The following is a 27,083-nucleotide window of genomic DNA, read 5'->3' on the forward strand; positions in this document are numbered from 1 at the left end:
TTTTGTTTGGACATTGATGGCGTTTCTCTTTAGCCTTTGTTGTCTCTGATGCTGCTTGTTGCTTTACGCACTGATTCTTCTCTTTTTCTATTCTTATGATTAGACTTTCAAATGACTGGTGCGTTTTATTTCATATTCAGAGACTCCTCTGTTTTGCCTCTTTTTAAAATGCTCTTTCTGTGCTGCTGTTTTCACTCATTAAGAGCACATTGTAGGGAAAGGGGCTTGTTTATTTGCATGATCAAGGTCATAGCCTATAGTGAGCAGAGTTTTACATCCTTACTGGGGCATATTAACACAACCGAACTACCGTTCTTCATTGATTGTGCTGTTAGAACTATGTGGCTATGTAAAAACAGTAGTTTTAATGTCTAGTTATTACTTTTGTCTGGTACAATAGTGTCCACAATGCCTTTGAATTACTCTACTGAGCAAAAGTCTTAGGCCATTAGTATTTTCATCAACAAAAAATGGTTTAAAGTCAGTTAGTTATGTCTTGTGCTCTAGTGTGTCGGTAGGAAATATCCGTTCACATTAATTGTAATAATCCAGTATGCAGAAGGAGTCTGACAACAGCCACAGCCACAGCCACATCTCACCAACCTCCAGTCTGTCTGGAATGATAATGAACAATCAAAAAAAACTGAGACAGACTAAATCCAAACTTGTGTAAAAATGCTGTAAAGTGAGGGTGCTTTCAAAATTAAAGAAATACATTTTCTTTATCTATTAACTAAATCAAATCAACATTTGGTGTGACCACCCACTGCGTTTAAAGCAGGTTTCGCCCTAGGTGCACTTGCGCATAGTTTTTCAGGTAGCTTTGCAGGTAGGATTCTTGAACTGTCTTGGAGATGTTGCTACAGTTCTTCTGGATCTGTTTATGTCGTCTTCATGTAATCCCAGACAGTAGTGTATGTTCATTTGGGGGCTTTTCTTAGCAAATAACAAATGCAATTATTTGCATTTGGTCTGTTTGTCATAATTCTTTTATCGGTTAGCAGCCCTAATTATTTGCATATTTTCTGTATGTAATTCTTTTTTCAGTTGGTAGACCTAATTTCCACTTTCAGTTACATGTTCTTTAATATTTGCGTAAATACACTCTGGCTCAATTTCTCTCTTGCTCCCATTTTAAAGAGCGAGTTCATCAAAAAATGAAAATTCTATTATATATTCACTCTCATGTGTTTAAAACCCGTATTACTTTTTTTCATCTACAGAGCACAAAGATTTTTTTTTTTTTTTGGTCCATACAATGAAAGTCAGTTTCATTATTTGGACAAAAAAAAAATATTTTCATTCCTTTGTGTTCTGCAGAAGTAAGAAAGCCATCCACAAAACAGCTGGGTGAGTAAATGATGACAAAATGTAGATTTTTGGCTGAACTGTATCTTTAAGTTTGTTGTTTTTCTCAGAAGCAGTATGTGGGGAGAATAAATGGTGTGTGTAGAGCTTTAATGACGGCCTGCAGGAGAATTGATGCAAATGTCTGCTGCAATCTGCTCCTATTGATTACCCTGTTTTTTAACTGTCCTCATTCTCCTTTTCTTTCTCTCTCAGTCCCTCAGTGTTTTCTTTTCACTGTGTCACAGAGTATCACCGCAAGCTGCTCTCTTTTCTCTCTGCAGTCCTGTATCTGGATGCTTGATTGCGCTTCCACATTTTTATTTGCAGATATATGCATTCAAGCTAACATTGATTATAGGGGTACACTCTGACATTTCCAGCTCTGGGCTGCTGTTTGCACTTGTGTGTCATAATCTTTCACTCTGTAAGGTCACGGTGATGGAAGTTTTGTGTATTTTTAACAGGATTTCGGGGATGATGGATCACTGTACATTACCAAGGTGACCACCACGCACATGGGCAACTACACCTGCCATGCAGATGGCTACGAGCAGCTTTTCCAAACGCACACCCTGCAGGTTAATGGTATGTAATGTACGAGCACATTTACTTGCATTATTGACCATTCACAATCAAGCTTTCCAGAGAGCTGTACAATAATGAGCGTTGGATTTAAAGAAACAATGAATGGAATCAAAAATTAAACATGCACTGTACTGTAGCTCACTCAATATTTCTGTTCAATGCGAGTACAATGATAGTGAGTTTAAGTACAGATTGACAACATACATTGTAATCATCTCGGATTATGTGGCATGTTGTATACCATACTCACATTCCATGCTTTAATAATTATTATATATTATTATAATAATTAAGTCAAAAGTAATAGATAAAATATTTTGTGATCCACACAATGATGTTTAATCCAAGAAAGTTATATCTGTGTTTTCTATAAACGTTTTAGAAACAATGAATAGTATTTAACAGAATAAAGGGGAAAAAGCTATATTTAAATTCTAAACAATATATACATTTATAATATACATATATATATATATATATATATATATATAATAGTGCTGTCAAACGATTAATTGCGATTAATCATATCTAAAGTAAAAGTTTTTGTTTGCATAATATATGTATGTGTGATGTGTATATTTATTTTGTATATATAAACAAAAACACACGCATGTATTTATTTCAGAAAAATTGGTTGTTTATATATTAAATATATTTATAATATAAATTATATGAATATAAATTTAGACATGTAAATATTTTCAAAATATATACTGTATGTGTGTGTATTTATGTACATAATAAATGTACAGAACACATATATTATGCAAACAAAAACTTCTATTCTGTATGCGATTAATCGCAATTAATCGTTTGACAGCACTAATTTATTATAACAAGTTTTATAATATAAGTCAATATTTATAAATATTATTGTCACATAGTAATTACAGCATGCAATGCAGATGCATGCATAATAATAATAAAGTACTATAATTACACACATGCTTTTTTCATAATTTCATTGCAGCTATGGGGTTACTTTCTTCTGAAGGTCAAAGGGAGTTTTAGCATCCTCCTGATTCTCAGGGATTGAAATTAGAGATGCACCGATGTATCGGCCAACAATCAGTATCCGCCGATAAAAGCAATTCATTTCACTATCGGCCATCGAAAGCATATATATATATATATATATATATATATATATATATATATATATATATATATATATATATATATATTAGTGGGTGTGGGTGTGGGTGTCATTTTATGTCATTTTTAAAGACCCTAAAGAGCACACAGGTGTATGAGAGCAGTGTTAGCTGGAAAAATGAAAGGGGTCGGACAGGTTCACAGAGACCTGCTGAGTCTCAGAGGTGGTGAAATGGAGAGGAAACTCTAATCGAGGACACTGAAAGCTCATCAGCACTGACGCACATACAAAAGCTCCAGAATAACACACACTTCTCACTGACGCATGTATTGGACACGTCCGCACACCAAGAGAGACAAAGACAAACATAAACTAATAAATCTTACTCTCAATTTCACGGAGGAACAAATACACACAGAGAATTTATCCGGTCAAGTGATGGCGGACTTGCACGCTGCAGAGCCAAGACACTTGCTTATTCTCACAGAAAATCAACACTGAGGAAAACAAAGAGAATGAGGGCAGAGGAATAAAAGGAGGGAGATTGGAGGAGACAAGGAGCCATGAGAATTTTGTGATAGAGCTGTCAGCTTTGATGCGTTTCACACAGGGGACAATCTCAAGTCGATCCCCAGGTAATAAAATACACACAAAGATAGATACAGGTACACACACAGATATCTACATACAGAAAGAAAAGTCATTTTGTAAGGATTTTTATCTTTTCTAGGTTGAGCTTAGTAAAGAACAAGTCCATATGGCTTTTTCTTTGGTCATATCAGAGTTTTGGCTACAGAGTTTTGGCGTAAAATTTGCTAAATTCTGGTTTAGTCTTCACACAGCTATTTCTTATGGCTTCAAAACACTTGAATTGTATGAACAATATACGACTGAAGTGATATATATATATATATATATATAAGCAATATCACACGAGCAGCCGTAGACATGAGGCTGCCGGCCGAGTGCTGTAGGGAATCACAGCCTTGCTGATATGGAGCGGCATTGTGTGGCTGTGAGTGTGATATTGTGTCTATACAACTGTTCGACTGCACAAGTATGTAAATAAATAAGAAACAACCATGGAGAGTCTTTATATATAATAAATTACTATAATAAAGTATATATGTACAGTATCTCACAGAAGTGAGTACATCCCTCACATTTATGTAAATATTTTATTATATCTTTTCATGTGACAACACTGAAGAAATGACACTTTGCTACAATGTAAAGTAGTGAGTGTACAGCTTGTATAACAGTGTAAATTTGCTGTCCCCTCAAAATAACTCAACACACAGCCATTAATGTCTAAACCGCTGGCCACAAAAGTGAGTACACCCTTAAGTGAAAATGTCCAAATTGGGCCAAAATGTCAATATTTTGTGTGGCCACCATTATTTTCCAGCCCTGCCTTAACCCTCTTGGGCATGGAGTTCACCAGACCTTCACAGGTTGCCACTGCAGTCCATGACGACATCACGGAGCTGGTGGATGTTAGAGACCTTGCGCTCCTCCACCTTCTGTTTGAGGATGCCCCACAGATGCTCAATAGGGTTTAGGTCTGGAGACATGCTGGGCCAGTCCATCACCTTTACCTTCAGCTTCTTTAGCAAGGCAGTGGTCGTCTTGGAGGTGTGTTTGGGGTCGTTATCATGTTGGAATACTGCCCTGCGGCCCAGTCTCTGCTTCAGTATGTCACAGTACATGTTGGCATTCATGGTTCCCTCAATGAACTGTAGCTCCTCAGTGCCGACGGCACTCATGCAGCCCCAGACCATGACACTCCCACCACCATGCTTGACTGTAGGCAATACACACTTGTCTTTGTGCTCCTCACCTGGTTGCCGACACACATGCTTGACACCTTCTGAATCAAATAAGTTTATCTTGGTCTCATCAGACCACAGGACATGGTTCCAGTAATCCATGTCCTTAGTCTGCTTGTCTTCAGCAAACTGTTTGCGGGCTTTCTTGTGCATCATTTTTAGAAGAGGCTTCCTTCTGGGACGACAGCCATGCAGACCAATTTGATGCAGTGTGCAGCGTATGGTCTGAGTATTGTCAGGCTGACCTCCCACCCCTTCAATCTCAGCAGCAATGCTGGCAGCACTCATACGTCTCTTTCCCAAACATAACCTCTGGATATGACGCTGAGCACGTGCACTCAACTTCTTTGGTCGACCACAGCTCAGTTTCAGGGTCTTGGCAATCTTCTTATAGCCTACGCCATCTTTATGTAGAGCAACAATTCTTTTTTCAGATCCTCAGAGAGTTCTTTGCCATGAGGTGCCATGTTGAACTTCCAGTGAGCGCGATAGCACCAAATTTAACACACCTGGTCCCCATTCACACCTGAGACCTTGTAACACTAACGAGTCACATGACACCGGGGAGAGAAAATGGCAAATTGGGCTCAATTTGGACATTTTCACTTAGGGGTGTACTTACTTTTGTGGCCAGCGGTTTAGACATTAATGGTGTTGAGTTATTTTGAGAGGACAGCAAATTTACACTGTTATATAAGCTGTACACTCACAACTTTACATTGTAGCAAAGCGTCATTTCTTCAGTGTTGTCACGTGAAAAGATATAATAAAATATTTACAAAAATGTGAGGGGTGTACTCACTTTTGTGAGATACTGTATATATGAGTTCTTTTATATCATACTTATTATACACTATAAAAAATTTCAGACCTCCCAACTCAAATTTTCTAGTGATTGATTGCATCTAAATTTTTCCATTGGCTCAACATATTATTTCTCATTGAGCCAATGTTAACAGACCGTTGCCACAATTGATAAAATTCAGTTAGCAGAAATTAAATTGGGCCAATGGAAAAATTTAGATGTAATCAGTCACTAGAAAATTGGGAGGTCTGAAATGTTTTACAGTGTACATATTATAAAAAGTTTTATTATAAATCATTTTTTTTTAGCTTGACATCCCCAGTTCCCCATTTATATTTATTAAATGGAGAGCTGCATTTATAATATTAAAGTCTAAATATGATAAAATATTGATTTCTAAACATGCGCATTTAGAATGATATTAGATATGTTACTCTTTCTTTCTCAAACTCATCAAAGATATGCTGATATGTTTTCCTACAATTCCATCATGCATAGCTTTGTTTTCACATGGTTTACTGTTTATCATAATCTGCTCATTACCAATGAGCTGATCTTGGAACACCACAAGGGCCTGAGCTTGCGATTTTTACACTAAATGATTTCTGCTTTCCAATTGTGAGTTGAACTCTACAGTAAATAGTCTGAGTCCCAGGGAGCTTAAGACTCAGACTCTACTCCCTGTGCCTTGAGGCAAAGCATTTCATTAAATCAACCCCCTCGCGTGCTACAAAATGGTGCCCCCGCCACTGCTGTCCAAACATTTCCTCTCATATAGAGTTCTAAATAAAGTAAACTAGTTAAATACAGATACGTGTAATTATTGTTCTTATTATCACGCTTGGCTTGTATTTTTTTCTTTTTCTAAGAGTAATCTTTATTTAATAATTAATGACAACTTGGCAACCATCCTCTCAAGCTCATTTGCGTTTCTGTGATGATTTGGTGGCATAAAGGATATTTGAATGTCAAAAGGGCATACAAATACTTTCTTGTAAATAAAAGGAAAAAAATTTATTTTATATTTTGCTATTCTAACCATTCAGGATGTTGTTTATTTGTTGATTCATTCACTTTGCTTACACTTCTGTCCTTTCTTCTGTTTTTTTCATAGTGCCCCCTGTTATCCGGGTGTATCCAGAGAGCCAGGCACGCGAGCCGGGGGTCACAGCCAGTCTGCGATGCTACGCTGAGGGCATCCCCGACCCACAACTCTCATGGCTGAAGAACGGCATGGACATCACCACAAAACTCTCCAAACAACTCACACTTCAGGGTACAAACAAATAACCATTGGACATTTCATTCTTATGACTGAAACTGCTAAAGCTGCTAATGGCACAGAAAGGACACTTTGACACGAAAAGACTGTAGGCTATAAGACAATTATGAATGGGAAACATAAAGAATTAAATCATTTTGATTCTGGTTCCTAATGGTCCTATTCAAGAGGCTTTTAGTTTGTTAAAGAAATAAATATTTGGAAAGAAAATGCAATTCCACTGCCAAATGTTATTTATAGATTATTTTAATAATAAAGATGATAATAAAGACTTTTTAATGACTTTTCAGTCTTTTTAGAGGTGACATTAAGTATACACTACCGTTCAAATTTTTGTGATAGTAGTAATACTGTTTGCTCTTTTATATTTGTGACCCTGGACCACAAATCAGTCATAAGGGTCAATTTTTCGAAATTGAGATTTATACATCATCTGAAAGCTGAATAAATAAGCTTTCCATTGATGTATGGTTTGTCACGATAGGACAATATTTGGGCGAGAGATAGCTATTTGAAAATCTGGAATCTGAGGATGCAAAAAAATTCAAATCGCCTTTAAAATTGTCCAAATGAAGTTCTTAGCAATGCATATTACTAATCAAAAATTAAGTTTTGATATATTTACGGTAGTAAATTTACTAAATGTCTTCATGGAACATGATCTTTACTTAATATCCTAATGATTTTTGGCATAAAAGAAAAATCAATAATTTTGACCCATACATTGTATTTTTTGCTATTGCTACAAATAGACCCCAGCGACTTAAGACTGGTTTTGTGGTCCAGGGTCACATTTAAACTTTTATTTGGCAAGGATGCAATGAATTTATCAAAAGTCAGAGTAGACAAAAGGATTTCAAATTTAAATGATTTTTCAACTTTGTGTTCATAAAAAAAAAAAAAATCCTGAAAAAAAGTGTTTTTGTTTGCAATGTCAATCAATGTTTGCGCAAAAATTTTAAGCAGTACAACTGTTTTTAACATTTATAATAATAAGTGATTCTTGAGCAGCAAATCAGCAAATTAGAATGATTTCTGAAGGATTATATGAGACTGAAGACTGGAGTAATGGCTGCTGAAAATTCTGCTTGCATTACAGGAATAAATTACATTTGAAGCTGTATATATATATATATATATATATATATATAAACTTTTTTTGTAATAATATTCCACATTACTACTGTTTTTACTGTATTTTTGATCAAATAAATGCAGCCTTTATTGGCATTAGACATAATATTTAGATGTTTTGTTATTATATTAGATATTATGTTATTAAATATGTTTTCTAAAACATTTAAAGATCTTACTGGAAAATCCCAAACTTTTGAAAATGTGGTAACATTGTATTGTGCATTTGAATAAAAAAACTACTGACAAATGCATAATGGTGTCTTATGAACATCTAGTCCCACAGTTAGTTGTGTTTAAACCCCTAAAAAGAACCGACTCATAAGAGTAATTCACTGTGTAATCCGACCATTCTGGTCTGTTTGGCATTGTAGATTCAGTAGTGGTTAATGGAACGCTAAATAAGAAAACTCTGTCAGGATAAAGATATAACCACTTCTGAATTATAATTCCCAAGTCTCATGACACTACAGTTCTCTGTTCTCAACAAAAGCTTTACACTAGCTGATTTCACATTGAATAAAAAAAACCCATATCTTTACACTAGCAGATGTTGATCTTGTCATTCTGAAGAAGCTTTATATAGCTGTGATGCCTGCTGGTTGCACTGTAGCAGTGATTGACGTGTTTGTCATGATCTAGATCTGTACTCAATCCCACAATCCCCCCTGTGGGGCCTCTCATCAACAAACCTTCCTCCGAAGTCAGCTGTTCAGACTAAAGCTAACATGACAACTTGAGAACACTATAAATGTTTCAGCCGTTATCAAACACATTTTTACCATCCCATTAGAAGAACTTACATAAATAGAGCCGTTTCTGTCTCAAGTGATTTAGAAGTGATGGTGGAAAAGTTCACTTCAGGCTTTCCTTCATACTTTTTTTTCCCTTTCCAGCTAACGGGAGCGAGGTGCACATCAGTAACGTCCATTTCGAGGACACCGGCGCCTATACCTGCATTGCCCGTAACGAGGCGGGAGTGGACGAGGACATCTCCTCTCTATTTGTGGAGGACTCCGCTCGGAAAACGTGTATGTATAAGTCATGAAGTGCAGCCCATCTGTCCTTATGATGGAACTTCACTTCCTGTTTCTTTGCATTATTCATCAGACCGAACGTTAATAGTTTATAAACTTCAGATAACTTTAGATAATAATAAAAGGAGATGCAATAATGGATGAAGATTTCCAGACGCCTGATATCGCAATTTTTGTCAGCAGTTTTATGGCACACTGTATTAAAATGTATAATAAAACTAATATATATATATATATATATATATATATATAATCATATATATAGATCATCTTAATGCGTCCCTGTTGAATAAAAGTATTAATTTCTGACCCCAGACTTTTGAACAGTAGTGTATACGTGTGTCTATATGAATGCTTATGGATACAGTCAGGTTTATTGTATTGAAGCCATGAAGTTATGGGCAGTAAAGGATGCAGAGTAACCTTACAGAGCACCATACACTCATCGGTCAAAGTCGCTTTCACAGGTTTTGCGGAGGTGTTGGGATATGTAGTCCACAGACCGAGTTCAGAGGTCTAGCTATTGTAGTTCAGCGAGATCTGATCGAGCAATGCACCGTGCACGCAGAAGGCCATGGTTTCCTCACAGGTCATAAAACCTGAGCCAGTGCTGTCTATGCGCATGCATAATGGATGACAGTATTTACACAGATTCACTACTGCTCTGCCCGCTGATCTGGAGTCAGTTCATCCAGACCCTTTGATCTCTTCTCTGACAGGTGAACTCCTGCAGCTGTCTGGATCAACGCTCGCTGTAGACCGTCTCACTCATGGTTTCTCCTCAAGCAGACTAATATGATCTCAGCTTGTGTAGAGATGCGCTATGTTAGAGAATATTCTCATAGGTGTGTCGTCACAAATCATTAGTATTAGAATATATTTTCCATTTGGACACAAAAGCAGCATCATTGTTGGTGTTCAAAGGAACAGTTCGCCAGTTTGTTGGTTGCTTGGGTTTGTTGGTTTGTTTTTTCATGCTGTTTCAGTGAATGGAGATTGAAGCATTAATCTTCAAAATGCATCATAAAAATAGTCCAAATGGCTACTATATTCCTAGTGTTTGATTTTTTCAGTCTGTTTCTCAAACAAAACTGTTATTGAATGATAATCTTCCCCTACAGCAGCATTATTTTAGTATTATTTATATATTACTTTAGTATTAGTTTTAGTATATTATTATAGTATTTATTAGTATCAGTGGTAACACTTTATTTTAAGGTGCCCTTGTTAAACATGTTACATGTACTTGCTATTATAATAACAATTAATTATAATTACATGCAAGTAAGAAACCCTAACCATATAGTAAATACATGTAGTTAATTAATATTACTCAGTCAGTAGGCTACTTAAATGTTTGATTACACTGTAACAAGGACACCTTAAAACTTTCATTAATATATCATTAGCAAGCAGTATATAATGCTTAGCGGATCATTAGTTAATATATTCAAATAGAAACATGAGATAATGTGCTTGTTAATGTTTACTAATGAACTAATTATACATTAATGATTAGCAGTGCATTATTTCATGTAAATTAAAATGCTTGCCAATCTTACAGCTTTATTTCAGTTACTGAAAAAGATTATAATAGTTTTAGTTTACTAGAACATCCTCTCATGCTTGGTGGTTCAAAAATCGCATTGTTTTTCACATAATTTACAGTCCCTCCAGGATTTCACGATTTTTTTTTTGTGTGTGATTTTTGCGATCAAAATGACTGATTTTGTGGTGGTAATTTCCATACCGATTTTTTTTCTTCTTTTTTAAATTATGATATCACATTTACCAAATTAACTCAAGTGAAGTCACCTTTATTTATATAGTGCTATTAACAATACAGATTGTGTCAAAGCAGCTTTACAGTATCAAATAGGAAAATAGTGTGTCGGTGGTGCAGAAGGACAATAGTAAACACTAAATTTTCAGTTAAAGGCATTTCATTATTGAATTCAGTGATGTCATCATCCAGCTCAGTTCAGTTCTAATAGTATTTGTGCAATCAAGTCGACGATATCACTGGAAATTAAGTGTCCCCAATAGGGCTGAACGATTAATCGCATGCGTTTTTGAAACAGCTGAACTTTATTAAACAAGCAGATTATGTATTATATTAGATACACACACATATTTACAAATAACAAACAAAATGCATTAAGCTGGTTTATTTCGTCTCTTAGTCAATTCTGAAACATTTTAACTTTTAAAACAACCTTAGGACCCTTTCCACCTTACCTATGTAAACATTAACAAAGAATATTGTGGCCATTGAAACAGTTAAGTGATTGCAATGTTCCACAAAGACTGTATTCACTAGATGTGCAAGGATTCTTCCAGACTCGTCTTTTTTTAGTGGTGCTATCAATATGTTTAATACACATCTTCCCTCCACATCTGGACTTTCATCAAAGATGACAGCAACTGGCTCCCCTGAAAGTTTTACTTTTAATCGTTCCTTCTCCTGTCTGTACACTTCCTCCAGGTATTTCTCTTGGAGCTGATGGGACTTGGGGATGCTTCCACCATTTGTGACCTTTTCATTTAAAAACTTTCTCACTAAAGGCTGATCAGACTTGGAAAGGGGTATATTGAGCGCGGTGCACAGCCTTACCCAGCCTTCACAAATCTGAATTAATAATAATATATTTTCAGTGTTGGGGGTAACGCATTACAAGTAACGCGAGTTACGTAATAATATTACTTTTTTCAAGTAACTAGTAAAGTAACGCATTACTTTTTAATTTACAAGAAAAAATTAAGGTTTTTGATGAAAACATTTCTCCATAAAATGGACTTCATTGGGACCCAAACGGTTCAAGGTCCAAATGACAGTTTCAGTGCAGCTTCAAAGGTCTTTAAACGATACCAGACGATGAATAAGGGTCTTATCTAGTGAAACGATCGGTCATTTCAAAAATAAATAAAAAAAGTTTAAGTTTTATAAGCACAAATGCTCGCCTTGCTCTGTTCTGTGATGCGCGTTCGTGACGTCACGTAATACGCAATTACGTGGAAAAGGTCACGGTTGAGGTAGGCGGAAGTACCGAGTCAGTAGGCTTTTTAATATTAAAACACCCAGGATACGCACACGAAATGGGCATTTTAAACGATAAACTGACACAAAGACATTTGAATATGTGTATGGTCCTCCTTCCGCACATTTGTAAACACTGACTCGGTACTTCCGCCTACCTCAACCGTGACCTTTTCAACGTCATTGCGTATTACGTGACGTCACGAGTATATCATACTTTTTGTGTTGTCATTCAATCATGTTTCTTGAACGAGTTAAATGGCATTTAACGCACACTGTCAACTGTTCAGATATCGGCTACATATAAACAAAAATCTTTATCAATTTGACACTTAAATCGACATACTTCCCAGCCATATAAAACAAGAGTCACTTTTGCTTACTTCATTTCGGTCGTGTCCGGCAGCCGTCATCCTTGAAGACATCTCCGACATGGTAAGCTGCTTGCGTTTCCTCTGATTCCACAGGTCTGTTTTTCTGAGATGTTTGCTCCCGCTTAGATGATAGTCGATCGTAGATTTTCTTTTGTAATCAAAAATTTTATTACATGGGCTGCAAAACAATTTACCTCCACTCTCGTGCAGTATATTGGGATATTGCTTAGCCCGGTCCTTGGCACTGATGTGAGGAAGCAGGTGAGACAAATTTGCCTGAATCCAAGTAATGTAAAATAATTCAGTTAGATTGTTATAATTTTATGTTATGTGAGGTCTTTATTTTTTTATTTTTTGCAATAATTTTGCGATTAAATGACGAATTATGCAGGATCACAAAACAATGCGACATTTTGTTGATTTTGCATTGTATTCAGCGACCGTGGAATTGAGAAAAACTGGAGGGACTGAATTTACATAATTACAATACCTTTCTCCCAAGCCTGGCACAAACGGCTCGATTAGTTCCGGGTTTGATGAAGGCCGCCTTCCGAAAAACGGAATGTGTTGTGATTGGTTAGCTGTGCTAGAGCGTTGTGATTGGTGAACAGCTTAGACGGGTTTTCAATACTGCCCCGTCCCTTGTCAAAACAGCAAGTTTGTTAAGATTGCTATATCAATTCTATGGAAGCCCATTTCCACCACTGAATAAAAAATAAAAAAAGGTTATTGCGACTTTTTATCTCAAAATTCTGACTTTTTTTCACAGAAAAAAAAAAGTCAGAATTGCGAGGAAAAAAAAAATCGCAATAACCTTTTTAAAAAGTCATAATTGTGAGATATAAACTCGCAATTCTGATTTTTTATTCCTAGATTGCAATTTTTTATTCAGTGGCGGAAACGGGCTTCCATACAATTCAGACCTCGAGGATATTGAACAAGAGGATCACGCAGAACATTTGCACGCAAGGATATTGCAAGACATATTAAAGTGGTAACGTTATTGTTGTTGTTTTTTTGTTTTTTGTTTTCAGCTAAATCGTGTTTTAGATAGGATGTCAACAACAGCTTAAAAATAACTGCATTTACTATGTACAGATAAGTGCAACGATAATATGTAATATGTATTATGTTTATTGTTCTTTAATTCTAATATTATAACATGAATTGTAGAGAAACTGTTATACAGTTGAATTTATTTATACCATAGTCCCACAGACTTACACTATTTGGTGGCATATATATGCAAATTAATTCTCTGCCAGCAGGAGGCGCTGTTGGAGTGGTAGAGAGCGAGGTTTCTCCTGGAACGCTGTACACAAAGCAGCGCAGCGCTCACAAACTCTGCTTTATCAGACATTACATGCAAGATTAAATTAAAATGGCATCCAAAATTTTGAAACGTGCAGAGCTCAGCCAACGTTCTCCTCACCCGCCAACCATTCGAATTTCCATAGGCAGGATTAATTTTTGTGATATCACAAATGGGAAAACAACTTTGTAGTCCAAACAAACTAGTTCGTTGTAGTTCTTGAAAAGAATATTTTTTAACAAAATATCTCCCTTTGGAGTGGACTGGAAAGGATCTAACTTTGTAGATCTTTTTATGCCTAAACATACACACTACACACTGACTAAAATTCAAAAAGTGAAAAAGCATAATTGGACACCTTTAACAGTAACAACACTGCCCTACAATGAGCTGAAACTGAATTATTGAGTCAGTGATTTAAACCAATCAGTTGGATTTGTTTAAAAAAAATTAATTAATAAGTTAAAAGAATGGTTCATTTCCAGTTCAAACATTGTCATTTCTCTTATGAACTCTTTAGAGTTCTCTTTAGGAGATCTAGGGCATCAACATTTTCTATGATTGAAGACTTGTTTTTCACACAAAGCTTACATAAGTAAAATGAACCACTTTTATGATGCATTATGATACATTAAGATCATTATTGCACTATTATTCACTGCACGATTAATTTCAAAGTGCATACAGCTAAATTAGTTAGAATTCTTTAATCTTCCACAGAAGAAAGAAAGTCATAAAGGTTTTGATCAACATGAAGGTGAGCGAATAATTGAATTTTGTGTTCTTTGAAAACTGTTCTTTTAATGTATTAGTGTGTGTCACGAGTAGCTCTGATATGTCTCTTGTGTTAAAACCGTGCTAAATAGTTGGATTTGATAGTCTGTGCTATTGCTTTCTTTGTGCATGAGAGGAACAATCCTGCACTGTCAGCTGGGATTTCCTCTTGCATTATTCCTGCAACGGCAGGTCTGAACTCATAAGCCTTGGATGATACACGGCTCCCTGCTTCCACAGAGCGCACCAGCCCGGCAAATACATTTCCAACTTGTGCCCAAGCACTACATTTAAAATCTTTCTTATTGATATCAATGAGCCTTTATACGCTACTTCAGCTTTGTGTAATGAATATGTCCTTGTTGCTGCGTAACTTATGAATGGGAGATGTGGTTTCTATACAGTACAGTGCATGCCTGAAATTTGCTTCCATTGAGGTTTGGTTACAAGACGACCACTGATACAGAGTAGTAAAAGCTAGGATTCATAGCACCAAGTTGTGTGTTAGTTGTTGAACGTACAGTGAGGATTACAGCTTCTGAAAGGTTGTTGGGGGCATGTGATAAAAGTACATAATCGTACATCTAAAGGGCAAAACAAGGTGAAGTTGGTGGTCAGCCATTAGCAATTGGAGACAGAGCCGTTCTACAGGTCAGTGGGAAAAAACACTGCACTCAGAGGGGAGATAATGATCTTGGTCCCCTCTCTCTCTCTCTCCTCAAGCTTTAAAGGTCAGACAATGTCCCTCAGCCCAGCCACGGTGCTCTAGAGATCATGAAATTGGATGTCCGCCAAAAAAATCAAATCTTAAGGGGCACTGAGTAAAAGTCCACTGCAATGATAGTATGCTGTATGCTTTTGTTTCTAATGGCCTAAAGTGTGTATTTTTTCAATGTTAAATTGCATTGTCTTTCCCAGTTTAACCTGTTAGCATTCCAATTAGCTAAAAGGGTTGTGCAGAATGTGCAGAAATAACTTTACAGTAAGCTTTCTAGCTGCCATTTTCAAATATTGCTGTTAACCGGTATGGTTCCAGAAGTTAAAAAACTTTTATGGATGCTACCGATTAAACCAGTAAGAATTTTTAATGTCTCTTGTGCTGACCAAGGCTGCATTTAATAAAAAAATAAAATAAAGTAAACAAATAAATAAACAGTAATTTATAGTGTAATATTCTTACAATTAAATAAGTATCAACTGTTTTTTATTTTAATATATTTTTTATTCCTGTGATGGCAAAGCAAAATTTTCAGCAGTTATTACTCCAGTCTTCAGTGTCACATGATCCTTCAGAAATCATTCTGATATGCTGATTTGATGCCCGAGAAACATTTCTTATTATCACTGTTGAAAACCAATGTTACTCACCTATCGAGAGGAAACAAATTAACCTCGGCATCCGATCGCAGGCCTTCCCGCTCCTTGAGTTCTCTCCAGCGCTGGAAAGCTGATCCGATATTTACACGGGTCTTACTTCTTGCCTTAACGTAACACCGTGTCTACACCGGACGCGAGCGGCATGGCTCGGTGCAATAAAATACTATAGAACTTATTATAATCCCTGATGGTGTCTACACTGGATGTGTAGACGGCATGACACAACAAATCCCCGCCAGTAAACTGCTGCCACGTTCTATTTATGACGTATTGACACAAATTTCAAATGATTTTCAACGGTCACTTTATCTCGTCCAGTGTAGTCAGACTTTAGCTGTTGCGGCGTAGCACAAAACGACAACTGTCTCGTCCGGTGTAGACACGGTGTAAGCCTTCTTTTGTTCCGCAGACGTTTTCCTCTTTTGTTTTTTATCCGCCATCTCTATCTTTCTGTCGTCGCTCTGCTTTGCTAATGTCCGTCATGTGCACTGATGAGCACTCTGTCCTCTGCATCATGAGTAGACATGCCCCTTACTGTTGATTGGCTACAAGTTTGTTTTGGTTCTCGGCCTGACTTGGTTTTTCTAAAGCGTTTTTGAAAAAATACATACCCCACCTTTAAATCAGCAGTAAGGGGCGTGTCTACTCATGATCCGGACTCCGGACGCCGCACCACAGCAGGTAAAGTCTGTTTACACTCGACGCGTCAAAGCGACTGTTGAAAATCATTTGAAATTTGTGTCAATATGTCATAAATAGAACACGGCAGCGTCCGTTGTAGACACGGTGTTACAATAAGGCAAAAAGTTGGACCCGTGTAAATATCGGATCAGCTTTCCAGCGCTGGAGAGAACTCAAGGAGCAGGAAGGCCTGCGATCAGTGGCCAAGGTTGCTTTGTTTCTTCTCTATAGGTGAGTAACATTGTTTCTGCTTTGTTTCACAGAGCTAATCGTTGTCTTACGTATGTGTAGGGAAGAGCTATCAAAATAGGGGCGAGAACCTTTTGGGGTAGGGGCGTGTTTGTTTTGGTGATTCCAAATGTCAGCATTGGTTACGAGAAATCACTTATCCCACCTTTAAGAATCTTTGATCATTAGAAAGTTCAAAATAGCATTTAACTGAAATAGAAATCTTGCAGATGAGAAATGTCAGCAGATGTGAGCTGTGGGAGGACGATTTAAACATACGAGTGATTTGAGACTGAGTGCCAAGCACTCAGGTGTGATTGTGCTCATCATCTAAGAAGAAGAGAGACAATATGCTGTTGCTGTCTTGTCAAGAGGAAAAACTACTGGCCAAGTATTTAAGGCTGTCAGATAAACACCACCTGCTGCAAACATACAAACAATAGTAGTGCTGATCTCCCAGTGGTCTGCTGCAGCTGTGTGCTTGTTGGATTATAGGAGTCCGTGTTTGCTCTGCTGTTATCATGAGGGATGGCGAACGCAAATAAAAGAACAGATGCAGAGAAGCAAAATGTCTCTGAGTACCGACAATTCCACAGTCAAACACAAAACCCTTGTATGTTAGCAAGAGCCTCGCCAAAAGCCAAATGTGATGGTTACTTTGTCCATTTATCAACTTTTTTTGTTTGGATCAGGCAGTCTACTGTAGGGATCTTGTCAGAATTATCATTTCACACCCTGCAATTTTGTGTTACACTCTGTCACAGACTAGGCTCATCTGAACAATCTCGGCATCTCTTTGCCATTGTATGCTGGGATATGCCAGTGATCATGCTCGTGTCTGCCATTCAATGCTCCACCGGCAAGCACACAGAGCTCTAACCTTTAAAAAATGCATTGCATGTGGCCCTTTTCTTTCTTTCAGATTTTTAAATTAATAGTTTATCCTAGTTCAGAGAACTTGTCTGAACAATTCATTCTCTACTATTGGAAGCAATTCACACAGCTGGTTTCAGTAAATTGGTCTTTTTCTCTTTCAGAGCTTTTGTATTACTTTGGAAAAATTCAAATAGCATATACGTCATACAGACCACTTTTAAACCATATGTATTTTTTGCATTCTTTTTAAAGTTTGAACGCTTCAGATTTTCATTGTGATTGAGTGGAATGCATTTGTGTTGCATGTAAGAAAGCAAGTAAATAGATTTAGAACGACTTGAGAGTGAGTGAATGAGAGAATTGTTGTTATTGGATAAAACATTATACTATCTATTAACAAAAACTCATGTTTATACTTGTGTAAATATATAACCCATAGTACCAAGTAATAGAAGTTGGTATAAAAAATCTAATTTTTCTTCTTTTGTCTTGTGCACTGAAGACTATCACTGAAGTAATATCACAGGAATAAAATATGCTTTAAAAGTCATTTTAAATTGTATAATATTTCACTATATAACTAGTTGTTGTTATTTTTAATAAATGCAGTCTTGGTGAGCATAAAAGACTTTCAAAAACATAAAAAAATTGACCCACCCCAAAACTTTTGAATGTTACTGCATATATGATAATTTCTTTCATGCTGACCTTGAATTCTTCAGCTAAAATTTGAGTGCTTTTTCATATTAGTTTTTAATAACCAACCTGAACACATCCTGTGTGTGAAAATATGTGCCTAAAGGCCAGTTTTCCTGGACAGTTGAACCTTACACTCTGTATCAACAGTCTAAGGCAGAAATTAGGGGCTATTTTCTTTTCCTTCTTTCATTAAATGTATTTTCTGGAGTCTATTTCAGCATCAGCCCTTCTCTGAGGTGTTGCCCTACACCTGAGGGCATTAACCTCAATATCCAAAAGACTGTAGGAGTTTGTATTAAAGTTTAAAGAAAGCAATACCAGCAAAATAAGGTAGTAAGGTAGCATGACCCTCCATACCTACCAAATACATAGTATTTTTTTCCATATACATGCCACACCACATGTAGAAAATGGGAAAGGTTACTTCAACAAATCCTTCAGTCATATAGCATATTCACTTATTGAGTCTTCATAATTGTCATAATTAAATTATGTTCGCTCTTTTAATTATGCAGGACCACCAGGGGAATATGTATAACCGAGCATTAACGTGATAGACGCAGAGTTGCATTCTCAACTCATGAATACTTTGATAGGTCCATGAATGATTCAGAGAGGCAAAGCAGAAACGCAGACCCCAGGCATTTGTCTTGATTAGTTTTCCGTTGTGTTGGAGACCTAATTAGAGTCCAACACTGGCCTTCACCTGTTACGCCATCACAGTCGACTCGTACCACTGCTTTATCTCCCACCGGCAGCTTGAAATGTGACTCTGCTGTTGGGAACGTAGTGTTTCGCTCAGAGAGCATTTGAGGTAAGGTTTGTGGATTTTCCCAGCAGGCGTGTTCCACTAACCTTAACCATTTTGATGGATGGATGAGCTAAATTACGCAATACAATGTCTAAATAGGACTTTTCTAAACAGAAATCCTCAAAATAATCAATAAAATAAAAATTATCTGGTAGGTCTGGGGTAAATTATATATATATATATATATAAGACATCAGGTTGTTGTTGTTTTGCAGATTTCTTTTTATTTAGCTTTTAAATCAATTTACTTAAAAATATATCTATTTAATTATTTAATTTGATTTTTAATTTTAAATTGAAAAATCGTACAAGAATAGTAATCTTTCCGCTTTCTTTTTTTTTCTTTTTTTTTTTTTTTCCATTTTCCATTTTACAAACAGAGTTTTAATGTTTGAAGCGATTTAAAAATGTTTTTCATATTTAAGAAGAATAGTACGGTGACCGTTCAGTTCACTTAGTTTTGTCATGGCCACAACATATAACGTCATATTAACTCGTGGGAATGTCATATTAACTTGAGAGAACGTGATATGTCTTGGCCACAAGGAAATTTTGTCGAGGGAACAACATCCTTTTCTCGTGACCACGAGTTTAATGCGTAAACAAACCTGTGTGACCATAGCAACCTGGGATTATCACAGATGGATAAAACATTTGTATCCATCCCACAGACTTGTAAATCCGTTAACTGATTATGTCTTTTTATTTTATATATATATATATATATATATATATATATATATATATATATATATATATATATATATATATATATTATATAACTGTAGGCTAATTTAATAATATGTTAACTGGTTAGGGCTATATTTTTATATTTATTGTTATATATTCTTATTTCCCCTTTCAATTCGTGTAGCATTTTACCTAATTAATGTTCTGTATAATTAAGCGAGTATTTATTAATATGCTACCATATTTTGCAAATACTGTAAACCCCTGTCAATTATGCAAATAAAGTTTTGATTTAATGATTGTATTTACGCCCATATGATAAATGAGCAGTTGTGTGATTCAAATGATTCATTCCTCAATGAAACACTATATTTATAATAGTCTATTAATTAGCCAAAATAAAATAAAATATGTTAAAATCAACCTTTAAACTGCACTTTCAGTGAAAATTCATAGTATAATCAAAGCTTTATTGGCATGTCAGGCATTTACAGTAAGCTATTATTTACAAAACTAATTAGAGAGTTAAAGGGATAGTTCACCCAAAAATGAAAATTCTGTCATCAATTACTCACCCTCAAGTAGTTCCAAACCTGCATGAATGTCTTTGTTCTGCTGAACACAACGGAAGATATTCTGAAGAATGTGGGAAACAGAGCAGTTCTGGGGCACCATTGTAATAAAAACAGTAATTTTTGGGTGAACTATCCCTTTAAGTAAAAAGATCGAAATGAAGGGAAAATAAATCAAATACATAACGAATATAAAATTATAATCAATGATAATAATAATAATATACAAATATTACGGAAAAAGACGATCGGTGTACTTATAAGTCTGTGGGATGGATAAAAATGTTTTCTTGTAGGGCTATTTTATTTTATTTACTTGATGCAACATATATTCTTGATAAACTTCATTCGAATGCTGTCTACATCGTGCGCAATACATTCCAGTAGCCTAGGCCTATGGTTAAAATAATTTAATAATGTAATCATTTCGATAATAATTAACAGGCATATAGTAATTTCTTAATTCAAAATAAAATATTAATAAATCCATCTCCGATAATCCCAGGTCACATTAAACTCTTGGCCACGAGAAATGGATGTCGTTCCCTCAACATAGCATCTCGAGGACACGACTTCACTTCGCATGTCCAGAACATATTATCATGGTCCCACAAGTTAATATGACGTTCCCACAAATTAATATCTCGTGGCCAACGCAAAACTAAGTAAACCGAACATGTAGTATTTTAGTATCAATACACAAAATAGTATGGTATTGGTTGCATGTTGAGTCTAAAGAGTAAAATAAATCTTGTTCCTTTAACATGGAAACTGTATAAACATCAAATATGAATTTACTTTGTACCCATATCAACAGAGGAGACTTTGACTCCTTATTTCACCAGTGTCCATACACCATTGAAAGTAACCTCTTATTTCTATGATTCTTTTTTTTCCCCTGCCTGGTGATGAATTGTGTCAATACTCTGTGTTATTGGAAAAGACTCCAGATCACATTATCTCCAAACCACTCCCTTCTGCTTTCATTTCTGTAGCGGAGCTCCATGTTTCCTGAGTCTTTTTTTACATTCCTCATCATTTGCTGATGCAATGGCAGTATTTTTCACAAAAGTCTTTTAGATTGTGCCGATGCATTAACTCATAGAAAAAGAACTTGACTAAGGACTTTTTGAAGATTAACTTTAGCTCCGTTACTGTGCTCTTCTGTCTCCTTGATGAAGTGAGAGAGCAGAATGAGAATCACTTGGTGCAGGGATTGTAGCACAGGTGAATTGTGGGAGATTGATTCGCAGACTGTGAGAGATAGAATCAGATTGCCGAGGAACAGTTGGAGGTCACATCTTCACTACGAAACTGCACTAGTGAACAATCACAAAGTAATAAGGAGGAGATTTTAGACATTCTTGGAATAATATACTGTTCTTTCTGCTAACGAGTCATATTTATTAATAGATCTTTGGTGACAAATATTGCACGAGCATAATAATGGCATATTGGTCATTTGCAGGTAATGGCCATCATCGTTATCTTTAGCACAAATGCTGAGGCCATCAGGAATCATTTCTTCGTAATGGAAGTGTGTTTATTGTAGTTATTAGCCAATGTATTCTGTACTAAAGTGCTTTTGGAATTATTCTGGAGTTAATTGTGTGTGATATTTTTTGGTTATGCTTCAGCGACACTTTGCTAAGCCGCTTGATTGCCATAAGACCCATTTTAAAGGTATTTGATCATTGTTAGTACGGTATTGATCTCAATCTCCAAAGTTTAAGTGTTTTAAAAGGTAATTCTAGTCACAACTCCTGCAGTTATGGGTAAATAATCACACTTAATGCAAAGATAAGCTCTGACTTTCACCCTAATGCGCATTGTTTCCACCGTGTGAACGCTGTGGTTGGTGACTGTGCATGAGTGTATAAATCCTCACAGGCTGACCTCAATGTACAATGCCGACACAGTATTGATTACATATGAGTGAGTCAAATCAATAAGCTCCTCAGGTTGCAGAATAAATTACTTGGCCAAATCAAACACAACTCTCAGCATTAAACCACGGCAGAAAAAAAAAAAAAAACATACAAGCCAGAAGTGCCAGAAGCCAGAAGTGTGAGTTCATCTTGTATCTCTGGTGGGATGGATTTTTTAACTTTTGGATGAGTAAAGTACAGCAAACATCTCTCACATGAGTCTTCTTTGTGTTCTCTTGCAGTGGCTAATATCCTGTGGAGAGAAGAAGGTAAGTAAGCATTGTGTTTCAGTGCAATATTAATGTCTAGTGTCTGTCTGGACTCATGTATATGATAGTGGTAATGTTGAAGTTACCCTTGTTTTGGGGGATTTGAGCCCTGAACAAACTCATATATGTCATATCACAGGTCTGGGGATTGGAAACATGTTCTATGTGTTTTATGAGGACGGTATTAAAGTCATCCAGCCAGTGGCCTGTGAGATTCAGAGACACATCAAACCCAGCGAGAAGCTTCTTGGCCTGCAGGTGAGCTGTCGTATAAAAGAATTGTTTAAGCACTTGTTAATGTGCTACATAAAGCCTCTGTTTTTCCTCCTGCATGCTGTAACGGCAAGCAAAGTGTGAAGTTTATGACTGCTATTTATTTATCAGCATTCTTTTGCAATTATTTTACAACAAATATGATTGATTGCTGGTGTTTACATGAATGGCTACATACAGTATGATGCATGCTGTTCTTTTCATCCATCTATCCTTCCATCCATTCATCCATCCATCCTTCCTTCCAATTCTTTTTCTCTTTCTTTCTTTCTTTCTTTCTTTATTTCTTTCTTTCTTTCTTTCTTTCTTTCTTTCTTTCTTTCTTTCTTTCTTTCTTTCTTTCTTCCATCTATGCATCCATCCAACTATTCTTTTCTTTCTTCCTTTCATTTCTTTTTCTTTTTCTTTCCATTCATCAATCATCCTTCATTCTGTTCACCTATCCATCTTTATTTCTTTCCAACCATTCCTCTCTCCATCATCTATCCTTTTCTCATCTTTTCTTTTCATCCATCCATCATTTCTTCTTTCTTTCCATCATATATGCTTCCTTTTCCCCATTGTCTTTCATTCTTTCATCATCATCCATCTATCCATCCTTCATTCTCTTCACCCATCTATCTTTCCTTCCTTTAGTTCTTTCCATCCATCCATCCACCCTTCTTTCCTTTTCCTTTTTATTCTATCCATCCATCTATCCAATCATTCATCTGTCATTATTCCTTCCTTGCTTCATTCCTTTTCTCTTTCATTTTTTATCCATCTATTATTCATCCATCTATCCACCCTTAATTCTATTCACCCACCCACACTTCTTTCTTTCTTTCTTTCTTTCTTTCTTTCTTTCTTTCTTTCTTTCTTTCATCCATTCATCCATGCATCCATCCTACTATTCTATTCTTCCTTCATTCCTTCCTTCCTTCCTCTCTTTCAATCAATCCATTTTCAATCATCCTTTTCTTTCCATTCATCCATTCATTCCTCTATCATCCTTCAATCTGTTATCCATCTTTACTTCTTTCCAACCATTCTTCCCTCCATCATCTATCCTTTTCTCATTTTTTATTTTCATCCATCATCCTCCATCCATCATTTCTTATTTCTTTCCATCATCCATCCTTTCCCCCATTCTCTTTCACTCATTCGTCATCATCCATCTATCCATCCTTCCTTCCTTTTCTTTTTTATTCTATCCATCCATCCATCCAGTCATTCATCTGTCATGTTCCTTCCTTGCTTCATTCCTTTTCTTTTTCATTCTTTCTTTCCATCCATTACTCAACCATCCATCTATAAACCCTTCAGTCTATTCACCCACCCATACATTTCTTATTTTTTCCATCATTCATTAATCTTTTTTCTTTCTTTCTTTGCTTCCTTCCTTCCTTCCTTCCTTCCCTTTTCTCTTTCATTCTTTATATCCATCACTCACACATCCATAAATGCACCTATCATTCTATTCACCCTTCATTCCTGCCTTCCTTCTTTCTTCCCTTTTTTCTTTCTTTCTTTCTTCCTCTCCTGACATGACCAGTAATTTAACCGCATGGAGTTCCTCAGCACAGACATCAGTTGAGCTCCTCCTTCATCACTTTACATCGCTCACATCCCTCCTTGACTCTGCATATCATTTCTCTGCTGTTTCTGATAGACAGCTGCTAGATTTACACAAGCTACTAAATGATTGCCGTCCTCTGTTTTGCTGTTACGTTGGAGCAGAATATGCTGATGAGACAGCTGTGTTTGTTTGGAGCTCGGGGCGGTGAGAGCTTGAGTTTCCAGCCTCTAGAGAGGCAGCAGGCCTCTATTAGGACATCAATCAAATGCCAGGCCTTAACAGCAAGCCCCGGTGCAAACTCTGTCTGGGGAAGAACATTTAGAGAGCATTACGAAATGTTTTTCCTATGTTCTGCTTGTGTACTTCCCTCCTATTTTAAATATTCACTGATCATTTTGAAGATCTTACGGATTGCAGTTGCAGTTTTTGGCAGTTGACTTGTTAGTCAATGGCGAAATCACATAAAGTTACATTTCATGACTACACTTTTGAGTCTTCTTAGAGCATTAAACATAACCAAATGTTATGTTCTTGTGCCAGCTAAAACTCTATTTGAGTTTTGCAAATGTGTCGCTTGACCAGGCGCATCCAGTCACATCAGTCTGTCTCTGTCTTGATTGTCGTCGACAGCCCTTGAGTAGCCCAGTCAACAGAATCACCATAGGAGACGCCCACTTCTGCACAACCTCTGAGGCCATCAATCAAGCAGCTCTCATCTCTTTAACCACAGCACATTCAGCCTCAGGCCTGACAGCCGCTCGCATTTTGACAGAGTTTGTCTCCCTGATGACACTTCTGCCCACTATCAGTCCACATCCACAAGGTCCCTTTCTCTGAGGCAGACGCTAGAGAATCTTATACTGTTTGATTGTATAGTTTAATTTTTTCTAAAGAACTCATTTATTTTTATGGCTTCATGGAAAAGTTTAGTAGCATTGTTGACCTTCAACTCAGAAGTGTTCTTCATAGTTTCCTAGAGCCACTTCTGAAATGCATTTACTCTAAAAATCCTTAATATTTCTATATCTAGTCTGTTTTAATAACCCTTTTTTTGCATCTTATTTCTGAAGGAGGAGGTCTGTCCACAAGTGGAGGGAGAGAAGGATCAGAAATGTATGTGGACATCAGCCGTCAATGTGAAGGACAAGTTCATTTACGCCACACAGCCTTTGCTGAACAGGTTGCTCATTGTAGACATCCAATCCCAGAAAGCTGTTCAGGTAAACCAATGAATCAGTAACTAAAACATTATTCTCATGAACATACCATAGACACGCCATCAAATTTAAATAATGCTGCTTTTTAATAAACGTATGTAATGTGCCATGTTTACTACATAATTCATAATCCTCAAATATTTAAAATTACAATTCTAGTTGGCATATTTTAACATGTTTATTTAGCATGTTTATTCTTCATTTACATATAATACGGAATGGTTTCCAATATATTTTATTTTATTTTATTTTTTGTCTGCCGTGGGCACTTAATAATCTGTTGTTTATGAGTTGTATACTGAGTAGTTTCCTCAAGTTGCTCCAAACCAGCACACAAAATGTTGACTGATTTGCTGAAAAGATATTACTCAAAACAATGTTTTGGTAACTAAAGAGAACTAGTCTGTGTTGTGATTGTTAAATTAAACCAGTAAATTAGTTTTTGCCAGTTGAAATAAATACAAAATCAAATAAAAATATTAGGTAAAAAAAAATTAAATGTTGATTTGGAAACAACATTGAAGTTCAAGTATTAAAAATACTAAAACTGAAAAAAATAGCACTAAATATGAATATCGGTAATTAAAAAATGTTTGACAGCATGAAAAATTGTCACTTTTTGTGTTACACAGACGAAAGAAAGTTATTCAGGTTTGGAAAAACATGAGAGTAAGTAAATGATGGCAGAATTTTCCATTTTGAGTGAATTATTCATTTAGTTGTCGAGAAATAGATATGTCTGTGACTTTCCATGGTCTGTGATCTGGATTGTTTGGCTTCAGGTTGCCTTGCATCTTAGAAGCAGCTGATGTTTCAGGCTGAAAAGTAGTTTTGTTTCAGAGTGAATGCCCAGATGAGTGCCAGCAAGACTTTCTCCATGCCAGGACTCACTTGGGTATTCCATGATGCTTCATAATGTGCTGACAAGGGTCGCACTTGGGATCATTCAATCACCTAGGAGTTTGGTTTTCATTACCTCAGATTAGCAAGTGCTAATTAGCCACCTGATCTTTTAGAATTCGAGAAACAAAGAGAAGAGTGTAATATTTGTCTACAAATGATGTTTTAAGCCTGAGGATTCACTATTTAACCAAAACTTTTTTGTACGATTGAAGATTTCTAGAGATGTTCCGATACCCTTTTTCTCTTCCCGATACCAATACCAAGTACTGACCCAATACCTGGGTGTGTATCTGGTTATACCATACCTGTCAACACTCCCGTTTTTCCCGGGAGTCTCCCGTATTTCACACCCCTCCCATTTTGTTATTTCTCCCAGGAAACTCCCA

The 27,083-nt window shown here is 36.3% G+C and overlaps 1 protein-coding gene across 2 annotated transcripts in view; it reads left to right on the forward strand.

The window, feature by feature from the left end:
- LOC306883735 (follistatin-related protein 5-like) overlaps positions 1 to 27,083 on the forward strand; it is a 142,254-nt gene that overhangs the window by 100,834 nt on the left and 14,337 nt on the right. For both annotated transcript variants that reach the window (XM_079439166.1, XM_079439167.1), the window contains exons 8-13: positions 1,815 to 1,935; positions 6,780 to 6,941; positions 8,978 to 9,112; positions 22,720 to 22,746; positions 22,886 to 23,004; positions 25,648 to 25,797. In XM_079439166.1, the coding sequence (XP_079295292.1) occupies positions 1,815 to 1,935; positions 6,780 to 6,941; positions 8,978 to 9,112; positions 22,720 to 22,746; positions 22,886 to 23,004; positions 25,648 to 25,797 (714 nt within the window). The remainder of the gene's footprint in view (positions 1 to 1,814; positions 1,936 to 6,779; positions 6,942 to 8,977; positions 9,113 to 22,719; positions 22,747 to 22,885; positions 23,005 to 25,647; positions 25,798 to 27,083) is intronic.

Source organism: Barbus barbus (genome assembly GCF_936440315.1).
Source record: "Barbus barbus genome assembly, chromosome: 17".
Taxonomy (NCBI): Eukaryota; Metazoa; Chordata; class Actinopteri; order Cypriniformes; family Cyprinidae; genus Barbus; species Barbus barbus.